Source organism: Pongo abelii, chromosome 12, assembly GCF_028885655.2.
Source record: "Pongo abelii isolate AG06213 chromosome 12, NHGRI_mPonAbe1-v2.0_pri, whole genome shotgun sequence".
In the NCBI taxonomy this organism is placed as follows: Eukaryota; Metazoa; Chordata; class Mammalia; order Primates; family Hominidae; genus Pongo; species Pongo abelii.
In genome coordinates this window covers 132,515,037-132,525,398 of record NC_071997.2, presented here as the reverse complement: position 1 = coordinate 132,525,398, position 10,362 = coordinate 132,515,037, and the positions used below count along the sequence as shown (strand labels likewise).

At 52.5% G+C, this 10,362-nt stretch overlaps 1 protein-coding gene across 4 annotated transcripts; it reads right to left on the bottom strand.

The window, feature by feature from the left end:
- Window positions 1-248: 248 nt before the first annotated feature.
- On the bottom strand, window positions 249-9,878 carry TMEM18 (transmembrane protein 18). 4 transcript variants are annotated; one of them, XM_054548460.2, is made up of 6 exons: window positions 9,716-9,873; window positions 7,933-8,053; window positions 6,715-6,954; window positions 5,229-5,283; window positions 2,670-2,763; window positions 249-2,588 (listed from the first exon to the last, which is right to left on the bottom strand). In XM_054548460.2, the coding sequence occupies exons 1-6, from the start codon at window positions 9,866-9,868 to the stop codon at window positions 2,493-2,495; spliced, it is 759 nt and encodes a 252-aa protein (XP_054404435.2). In that variant the 5' UTR covers window positions 9,869-9,873; the 3' UTR covers window positions 249-2,492. The 4 variants fall into 4 exon arrangements, with proteins under 4 accessions (XP_054404435.2, XP_054404436.1, XP_024097819.3 ...); XM_054548461.2 differs by lacking the exon at window positions 9,716-9,873 and adding an exon at window positions 8,181-8,914; XM_024242051.3 differs by lacking the exon at window positions 6,715-6,954 and having other exon boundaries at window positions 9,716-9,878.
- Window positions 9,879-10,362: the final 484 nt, after the last annotated feature.

Here is a 10,362-nt window from a genome sequence, read left to right as displayed (position 1 = left end):
CATTCAGGCTGCATATTGCTTTATGATTTGATATACATTATCTGTGCAAGTAGACTTTCTTCTACTGGCAATGACACAATTGCGTTTATTTGTTAAAACTCAGCACCAGATGCTGCAGGCAAAGGGACCTGCCAGCCAAAGGTGGAGCTAAGTTCCAGGTGCTCCTGTTTCCAGTTACAGTAAGATGCAAAACAAATACCATTTTTTTGAAAAAACAAACAAACAAACAAACAAAAAAACACACTACATATTATTAAAGATATATTTTATTGCATAGCAATCGATAAACGTAAGGTGTCACAGGTTTGGAATGTGAAAAACAATTTTTATCACAAACCTCCTTTCCTGTACTTTATCAGTAGAGTAAAAACATTTGTTCTACTTAAACAGATGAAGCTCTCCAGTGAGTCATCCACATTTATGGAGCCTGAAACCAGTGTGCTCTGTGCAACCCCCAGTGCTTTAAAGTGGGATTGCACCTGTGCTTTCGTAAATTACTCAACTGCTGATCATTTTGGCTTCTATGACTTTCCCTAACATGAGGACAACGTATCAAGACAATTGTTAACAATGCCCTTCAAGGCACTGAATATAAACTTACTACATAGTTAAAAATAAAGTGAAGGTTGTTTTTACAAAACCAAAATATAACTGCTCCAAAACACAGACACACACACACAGAGTGAAAACCAAAGACCGCACGTCATGGTTTCACACTGACATGTCATCGGCATCAAATTCATGCAAAGCTAGCAATACTGTTACACTACTTTATCACAGGCAAACTAAGATTCAATCACACGGCCCCATATTAAGTCCAAATAACATATAGATGGTTTATTAGTCTGTTCTCACACTGCTATAAAGATACTACCTGAGACCTGGATTACTTTATAAACAAGAAGTTTAACTGACTCAGTTCCACATGGCTGGGGAGGCCTTGGGAAACTTACAATCATGGCAGAGGGAGAAGCAAGCACCTTCTTCACAAGGTGGCAGGAGAGAGAGAGTGAGAGCAGGGGAAACTGCTGTCTTTAAAACCAGCAGATCTTGTGAGAACTCCCTCTCTATTATGAGAACAGCATAGGGGAAACCACTCCCATGATCCAATCACCTCCCATCAGGTCCCTCCCTTGACACATGGGGATTACAATTTGAGATGCAATTTGGGTGGGGACACAGAGCCAAACCGTATCAGATGGTGAAAATGTTATACTAAAAATGCACAGTCTCTACAAACTCCCTGGTTTCTTTTCTGTCAGCGAAGTCAAATATCTACACAACGGCCCTGGACAATGCCAGGGGGAGGACACATTACCTTAATCATCTTTCTGTCCCACTTCTCAGCCACAAAGGCCCGAGAGGGACACGAACTTGGCTGGTGAGCTCTGCACTTCAACATTCTCTTCCCAGGCTTGTCTAATCAAAGATAACTGTTCCAATTACATTTTGAATCGGTAACTTTCAGAAATGCACAATTAGGCATGCTATCAGATACAATGCACAATGAGTATTCCCTTACTGAACACCTATTTTTAAATATCTGGGTCTCTAACCACCTGTCATTCTTAAACTACAGGTCCACATTTGACAGGAACCAAGAGCCATTGGGCAGGAGCTATTTTATAAAGTGGATATTGCAAAGTAACAGTATGCCTGTCCTAACAGAACTGGGAGCATTGTGTTCCCGAGCACCTAAATCAACAGAACACCGGGACATTAGGAAAGACACGCTTCTCCATGGAGTGTTGACTTCAGGGCTTCCATTCTGTTTTCAGTAAAGCAGCCCATAACTTTGCTAGAGAGGGCCTAGCCTCTTGTGAATTGGTTCATCAAACTGAGATACAACATATTTTCCAAGAGCTTCCTTCCAAGGTCTCTCTGCCCCAGCACTGCTGACATTTCATGTCAAGTCATTGTCTGTGCTGCGGCTGACCCAGGCACACAGGATTTTATGCATCACCCCTGGGCTCCACAGGAGAAGCCAAGAGCACCACCCCCTCCAGTGACAACCAGGTGTCTCCAAACTTTGCCCCATGTCCTGGAAGGTGAAAACACCCTCTACTGCGAACTGTGGCATGCGCTAGAAAACACAGCACGAGGAGAAGGGCATGGTGCCCATGTACAGGTGGCACTGTTTATTATTGAGTTTCATATTTTATATTGTGTATTTTATATTTATAATTAGTACTAGTTACACATATGACATGGACTTCTTCAAATCAAATTCCTAGTTATGAAGCTCTGCAGAGACCGTTCCCACAGCCTGACTACAAAGATCAGGCGCCTGAAGACGCATGTCCTGATGGATACATTCAGTGCTGGCTGAAAAGCCGACTTCAATGTGTGCCCTACCGCTGTGGATATTTAAATAAAACAACGGTTTTTCAAACCATGAGTCAGCTGGAAGGATGCCCACGCCACGCGCACTGCAGCGCTGGGAGCAGTCAGGGTGGACGGGAAGGACGCAAACTCCAAGCAGCTGCTGCCCTTCAGTCTTCTTTCCTTCTCCTTTTCTTTTCCTTTCTTCTCTCTTGTGCATTCTTCAGGTCAGTCATCACATTCAAAGTCTTCCATACCCACATAACCTAAACACAATTGTTTGAGACATGTTTAGATTTGAAAAACATACACATGAAGAAAGACAACTGAAAGTGTCATCTACGTACCACAATGATCATGGCATTCACCAGCAGCGGGGCTGAAAATACTATAGAAATGAACATCCCCCTGGAGTCGAAATACTGGTATTTTGAAAATAATCTGTTTAAAAAACAAAAACAAAAAATTACTAGGCAATACAACCAAAAAGTTCTAGTGACACTGTCTATTTAGATAAGACTTTGGAGAGAGCTGATGTGGACTGAGGTGGGAGCAACCCCCTCACTGGGCCCACCCTTGGTAGCAGCCGTCATTTCCACTGTACTGTCCCAAATGCAATGAATGCTCATTATGAAGAAAACACACTGGGTCACAGGACAGGGAGACACCACCCAGCAGTACGGGGAAGACCCCGAGACCTCCCCCAGCAGAGAAACGTCACCCTGCAAGCCCTCTGGGTCATCAGTAGCACATCTGACCTCAGCTGGAAGATACTGATGACTTGAAATCCTTAAAACCTACCGAGTAACAACATCAATAATCCCCGTAAATGACAAAGGGACAGCAGCTGCATCTGTTCCACAGCTGCACTGGGAAGGAGTGGTGCCGGGCCCTTCCATCCCTTTGGTTCTCATAGCAGGTCCTCTTGCTGTCAGTGCCAGTGCCTCTTTAGCAGAACAGACTGAGGAAGGTGGAAGATCTCCACCTGCACAAAGGTACAACGCCAGGGAGGGCAGAGGATCTGCACGTGGGTGTTGATGATTCTCTCAGCAGCCAGCACAGGAAATGCCATCAACAAAGCTAGTAATGGTGGGCAGTGGGCAGTGGGTCAACACCTCGTGAGCACAGGGCTCCTGCCTTGCTGGCGCTCACGGCTAGTAATGGTGGGCAGTGGGTCAACACCTCATGAGCATGGGGCTCCCGCCTTGCTGGCGCTTATACTCTATACCATGGGAGGCCCAGAAGTAAGAGGCAGCCAGTCCAAGCATGTGGCGAGTGCTGCTATAGAGAAATGTGAAGCCTGTCGGGGGTGAGGGGGCCTTGTGGAGTCGTAGGCACAGCCATGAACGGCTGAGACAGAGCTGGCAGGAGGCCACAGGCCATCACTGCAGGACTCTGCGTTTACTCTGGGTGACCTGGGGACACTCTGGAACGTTCTGAGGGGCAGTGCTTGGCTCTGAGGCCCTCACTTCCCCAGGATGCCCAAGAGGCTGGGCAGTCAGGGGATGGCTTAGGGACTGCCACATGTCAGCAGCAGGTCGGCGAGGGTGGGGTGAAGGGCATAGAACACACTGGGCTCGTGGCTGACCTTAAAGGTGGAGGGACGGAGCTTCCTGAACAATGCCCTATTACGTCTCTGGTCTAAGAAGCTGAAGGGAGAAGCCGCTCCTATAAAGAGGGGGGAGCAGAGCAGTTGGCCTGAAGCGTGAATTTTGAGGTGTTTGTTAGACGTCCTGGTACCCAGTCCAACAGGTGGGGCAGGCAAGAAACCCAGCACTTTTGAAACCAGGAGATCGTGGAGAAGCACGAAGACAGGAGACTGCGGCCAGAGGGAAGGGAGGAGCCAGAAAGGTGCTGCACCCTGGAGCTGGGTGTGGGAGGGCTTCAGGGAGGGTGACACTGTGCCAGCCTCTGGACAAGGTCAGGGTCACCAGGGACTGAGCACCACTCCTGGGACTGAACCATGTGAAGGCCCTGCATCCGGGAGGAGAGGCAGGGTCCCCAGGGAGCTGCTTATGGCTAAGGAGACGGCAGGGAAGAGGGAGGACAGAGACAGTGCTGCAGGGACGCTGTCATGGAGGGAAAGGCTGAGCAGGGCAGGAGGAGGCGGAGTCAGGGGAGGGTTCGGGAAACCGGGCAGGGTCTAAGCAAAGGATTTCAGGAAATGCTCAACAACCCCTTTCGGTGAGGGCCCAAGATCAGGGCTTATGGGCCACAAGCCCACAGTCTCAGCTCCTTCCTGCTTAGAGTCTGGCAGTTTTCCTTTTTTTCTGTTTTATATTTTAAAATGTAAAAGCCATTTTTAGCTCACAGGCCACTCAAAAACAGTCAGTGGGTCTCACCTGACAGAGGCTGTGTGGTTCAACCTGGGCAGGTGCTGGGTTCCGAGTCCCCTGGGATGAAGCCAGGGGTAGAGGAGGGGGCAGAGGATGCAGGGCTGGGGCTGCCAGCGGTGCCCCCCGACATCAGGATGCGGGGCTGGGGGTGAGGCAGGCAGGTGCCCCAGACCACCCAGAAGCCCCCTACTCAGGTCCAGACTCCCCATGGAGCAGCCACCCTGCAGTCCAATGGGGAGGGCATGGCTGAGGCCAGCGCAGACCACATTCTCTAAAATGCTGCGGTTTCTATTCTGAAGCTCAAATTCCCATGGCCACTTCTCTGGCTCTGCCATCAGAGGCCTCAGCCAGCATTGTCCCACAGTGCTACGCTCAGAAAGGGCCACTGTGGCGCTGGTAAAGCATTTACGGAGTCACCCTGGAGCCCACCAACCCTGGACGCACGGGCACGGGCTGTGCACAGCTGCCACGTTAGGATTCACTGTCCCCTCCGCGATTCCCACCGGCGGTGGGGCCATTCCCAGGGACACCCCTGCAGGGACCTGGTCACAGGCCCGGGGGTGGGCTCACCTCCAGTTCATCGCAGCCGCCTCATTAATGTATTCAGCACAGTAGACTAAGATGACTGAAAAAAGGCACAAGTCATGTTAGAATTTAGATGACCCGTTATTACTCGTTATAAAGTTATACATTCTTTACAGCAAAATACTGAACAGAAATGTCACTTTAATTTTAAACGTAATGTCAGGTAAACATCCTAACATTGTCAAGTCGTAGTACTCACCCATTTAGCAGAAAGAAAATCAAGGCCAACAGTGCTCCAGTTCTCCAGTGCTCTATGGTCTCACTCACAGCCCGTGCTCAGGTCAGCACCTGCAGAGCTACTGCAGGAGCCGCCCGAGGCCCCAGGCTTCACCCAGGCATGGCTGGACCTCACACATTTCCCCAGGGACAGCGGCCACAGTTCAGCCCCACAGGACACGGCAGCAGAAGCTAAGAGCCACGAGACCCAGAGCTGACAACCAAGGGCTTTTCGCGCTCACACTTCCCGGGCTGACCTTGGGACACTGCCACTGAGATGACCACAGGAGGGGAGCAAACAGCTTTGGGGTGCTGGAGGCAAAGGCATGGGAGGGAGGGCGGCAGCTGGTGGGGGCAGGGTGAGGCCTCCATGCTCCCAGGAGCACACAGACTTTAGGGACTGGCCCAGGGTCTTCAGCTAATTCATGGGTAATGCTGGTACTCAAACCCATGAGATAGCGACCCATGGTACCACAAAATCAAATAAAATATAATTCAGCAAATTAAGAAAAATGTGATGCTTTAACTTTCAAGGTAAATCAAACTAAAAATCCTTTAATTCTTCTTGATACACATCAGAAAGCAGATTAAACTAGGGGCTACGGTGAGCAGTCCCTCCACTTCCTCCCTTCAGGAATGGACTCAATAAAGCAGAGGAAAAGAAGGCACAGGGAAAGAACCAGAGGGGAGGGGAGGGAGGAGGAGGAGGGGGAGGACGAGAGGGAAGGAGAGGAAGGAGGAGGGGGAGGGAGAGGGGGAGGGGGAGGGGGAGGGGGAGGAGGACAGCCAGGCACGTGAGAAGGGTAAGCTAACACAGGAGGTGGTAGGCATGGGTGCAGGGAGGAGGGTGTGGAGGGCTAGCGTTACAGGGGGAGGGTGGGGAGGGCGATGGGCATGGGAGGACGGCGGGCAGGGAGGGTGTCACCAGGTGCTCCTCCTCAGCTATTCCTGAAATGCACCCTGGAGCAGAGTCTGAATCTTGAATCTTGATGGTGCTGGTTATAAGCTGTGTAGCTGAGGGAGTCAGAGAACCTCTGTGTGTTTCATTTATAAAAATGGGCAAATAAAATCCAACTCTTAGGCTGGTTTGAGAAATGAATCACAGGAAATGTAACGGCAGGCAGCACAGTGTCTAGTATTACCCCGGTGTGAAAGCAGTCATCCTTCCCCTTATCCTAGAAAACATCAAACTCTTGTGCAGTTCTCCAGCTGACAAAGCTGTTCAGATCCAGGAGCTCAGCTGGTGAAGCCTCACCTTTCTTTGAGGTGCCTGCCTCAGGGCCTCTGCATGGGGCACTTGCTCCTGCCCTCTGCCAGCATCTCACTGCCTGGCTCCTGCCTATGCACCTTTTGCCCCTGGGTTCCCAGGGGACTGTGTGATTTAAATCAGGCCGCTCCTCCTGTTTCACTGTTTTTGGCTTTTCCATTGCAACACTTGTCACTGTTGATAACACAGGTCTGTGATGAATCACCGGTGCTGGTGTCCCCCAGGAAGCTGTGGGAGGCAAAGGAGCCCTGTCTGCCTGGTCCACTCCAGCACTCCTCAGGGCAGCCTCAATACAGAGCTTGCTCTGAGCGCCTCACTTACACAGCCCCCCGCTGTGATGCAAACCCTCATCACGTCTCCAGTCTTTCTAAGATCATCTCTTCTTCAGATTTCCCACTTTGCACACAGCCAGTTAACTAAACTTATCTAAAATTAGTTATTTTTAACTACCAAGCAAAATCTTCGGTGTCTCCCCAATGTTCAGAGTCAAGAGGAGCCTGAGCCAGGCCTCCAGGCCCTCCTCGCCTCTTCTACCCACACGTGTTTGTAATGCTCAGCATCAGAAGTGCTTAGGTCCTGCAGGGCTGGCAGTTTCTCTGCCTCTGACCCACACCTTCCATTCATCTCAGTCTCTGCAGGTCGGGCTGCTGCCCTCCCAGGGCCGTCACCTGCTCCCTCTCTTTTCTTACTAACATTTTACTCACTCTTCACACCCTGTGCCATGATTTCAGCTTTGCTGAATAATCTTTCTCAGTCATCCTGTGCAACTCCCTAACTTCTCTAAGTTCTGTAGCCCTCATCCTTGAAACCAAGTTGGGCAATGCCTTATTTTATGCACAGAACTTTTCTTTCCCAGTTTGCAATCTTCCTCCCATTCAAAGCAGTGCATGAGCAGAGCTAACACTGAGGACGCATCTTGTGTAAACGACAGCACTTCCGGAAACCCAACTCTCCTGTGTGCAGCTGGTGCTCAGCACCTCCCTGGTAGGCAACAGGAACTCAACAGATTCCTTTCAACTCTAACATCCAAAAAGTAGTTTTCTTCATAGCTTCAAAGAGTGAAAAATGGGAGTGTCCTGGGAGCAGGCACATGACAGCGGGTTGGGAGGTCTTGTAAAAATATGTACATATTTCGAAGACACAGAACATACACAGTTTCATTTCACACAGTGATCTGAGTTGTGGAGTTCGTGTTGTTTTACTTACCTAGACACAGAAAGTGCCCGATCTGTAGTCTGTAGCTTCGGGAGGACAAGCAGGTGAGGAGCAGGCAGAGCGCGTGGAAGGCGGCCAGCCCCATGAGCCAGGGCTCAGTCCAGTCCGTCTGCTGTAGGAACACACCAGCAGACACTCACTGTCCTGCCACACAAGGCCGGGTTCACGGCCCACCCACAGCCTTCTCCCAGGGCAGGGGGCAGGGGCCTCTCACTCCTGAGTCCTCCTGGGCTACTCACCAAGTATCCAGAGAGCATTGCCAGGCCTCAGAGAAACATGAGGACAGGAAAGGGAGAAGGAACCAGAAGGATGGAAACAGGATTCTCCCCTCAGTGCAACTATAATTCATGGAATTCAAAGTTCAAGCACCCAGAACTGAGGGCATCTCTGATGTGCTCTTTTTGTTTGTGGAACAGAATCATGTTTTTAAGCTGGGTATAATTAAAGGAATTACCATCCTTTATGATGATAATTGGTGATGATAATTGGTGACGACAAGGAAATTAGGTCGATTGCTCAAAGAGAAGCACTTGGCTCAGCCCCAAAGGTAAAACATGAATCATCATTTCAGGCTCCTTAGTCAGCACTGAAGGCCTCGGGGAATCTTGAGCCATCGCCAGGTGCAAGATTTGATTTTCTCCAACCTCTCTGCAATACACTGAACCCTCCAGACAGTGCTGCACTTCGCCGCCTCCTGGACTCCCCGGGACCCTGCCGTACCTGGGGACAGTGTCTGGCTCAGGGACCTGAAGTAGCCAGGCTCAGATCCACGGCTGCCCGGTCCCCACCTGATGCTCAGATGCCAATCCCAGCAGTCCTCAACCCTCCCCATCCCCTCCTTGAGCGCCCTCCTGCATGAGACAAGCCCTGCCCTCCAAACTGCAGACACGCCCAGCCCTCCAGGACTCCTGTAAGTATCACTGCTCTCTGCTGGGGACAGCAGCGGCCTCTCCAGAGCCGCGCCATGAGATAAGGACACAAGCCCATCTACTCCCATCAATGCACCCACCAGAAGACCAGAGGCAGGGAGGGTGAGGGGAGCACGGCTTTCTGCCTGGACCCCATCGAGTGCCCATGTCACCCCTTGGCGGCCACGCGGGGCGCGGGCTCCCCTGGGACCTGTCAGACGAATCGGGCACAGCGCACGCCCCGCCCACACGGGGGGCAGGGTTCTTCCGTGCCACGCCCACACTATCAGGCTCCACCACGCACGCCCCGCCACACTGCCAGGATCCGCCCACATGGCCCAAGCCCCGCCCGCAAGACGCTGGACTGGCCGGCGTGCACCTCCCACACGAACAAACCCCTGCCCCTCGCGCTCCGCCCACACAACTCAGCCACGCCCGCAAGGTGCAGGACGCCCGCCCAGCCCAAGCCCCAGCCACACAGCCCCGGACCCAGCTCACTGCGCACGCTCCTCCACAAGGCCCCGCCCCGCCCCGCCGAACGGCCCAGGACCCCGCCTAGCGCTCGCGCCCCGACACCCGGCCCCGACCCCCTCCCACAGGCCCCAGGACCCCGCCCAGGGCGCGCTCCACCGCCCCGCCCCGAGCCACTCCCACAGGGCCCAGGACCCCGCCCACAGCGCGCGCCCCGACGCCGGCCCCGAGCCACTCCCACAGGTCCCAAGACCCTGCCCAGCGCGCGCGTTCCGCCGCAAGGCCCCGCCCACGACCGGCGCCTTCTTGGCCACAGGCCAGGTGCTCTGTGGGGCCGACCCCACGCCTCTCCGCCGTCCTTCCCCGAACTGGTGGTTACGCGGGCCGCGAGTTACCGTGAGCACGGCTGGGATGCTGACGGGGAAAGAGCTGACAGAGAAGGCGGACGGCATGGTGTTGGGAAGCCCGCCCTCACAGCAACCGCCGAACCCGGCCTGGCCAGAATCCACAGAGGAGGGCGCCAAATCTTCTCTCGTGAGATCTGTCATTCTCACGAAACTTGCGCTTTCTTCCTCTCGCGGTAATTTCATGGCATTGCTAGGTCCAGATATCGCGATATTTCCTGGTGTTCGTTGTAATACGGAAAACTTACTATGCTGCTGTGGGACTTGTGCTCTCTCCGCCGGGAGGCCGAGGGCGTCTTTAGTTCGTTAGCAGAGGAGCAGGCGGAGGCGGGTGGGACTTGGGAGGTTTGTTTCAAAGGATCAGGGCGCTGTACCGCCACGACAGCCCTGTCCCACCTGGGACTCCCTAGAAGGGTCAGAGCATCAATGAGGACGGTGTCCGCCCCGAGACCCTGCAGGAGCCGGAGACATTGCCCACTCCTCGGACCCTGCAGGACTTGGGAAGGTGTCTGCTCTCGCGACCCTAAGGGCAGTGCACTCTTGGTCTGGGTCAGCTTAGGGTTATCTGTCTTCACTTTGGAGATTTACCAGGTGTTCTTACGCTTCACTTCGTTGTTCAAGGACAGATACAAAAATAT

Coding starts and splice junctions, on each gene's coding strand:
- TMEM18 (XM_054548460.2), bottom strand. CDS start 9,868: ATGACAGATCTCACGAGAGAAGATTTGGCGCCCTCCTCTGTGGATTCT. Junction 8,054..9,715: donor GCATCCCAGCCGTGCTCACG/GTAACTCGCGGC, acceptor GTGTTCCTACAG/CAGACGGACTGGACTGAGCC. Junction 2,764..5,228: donor GCGGCTGCGATGAACTGGAG/GTGAGCCCACCC, acceptor TTTTTTAAACAG/ATTATTTTCAAAATACCAGT.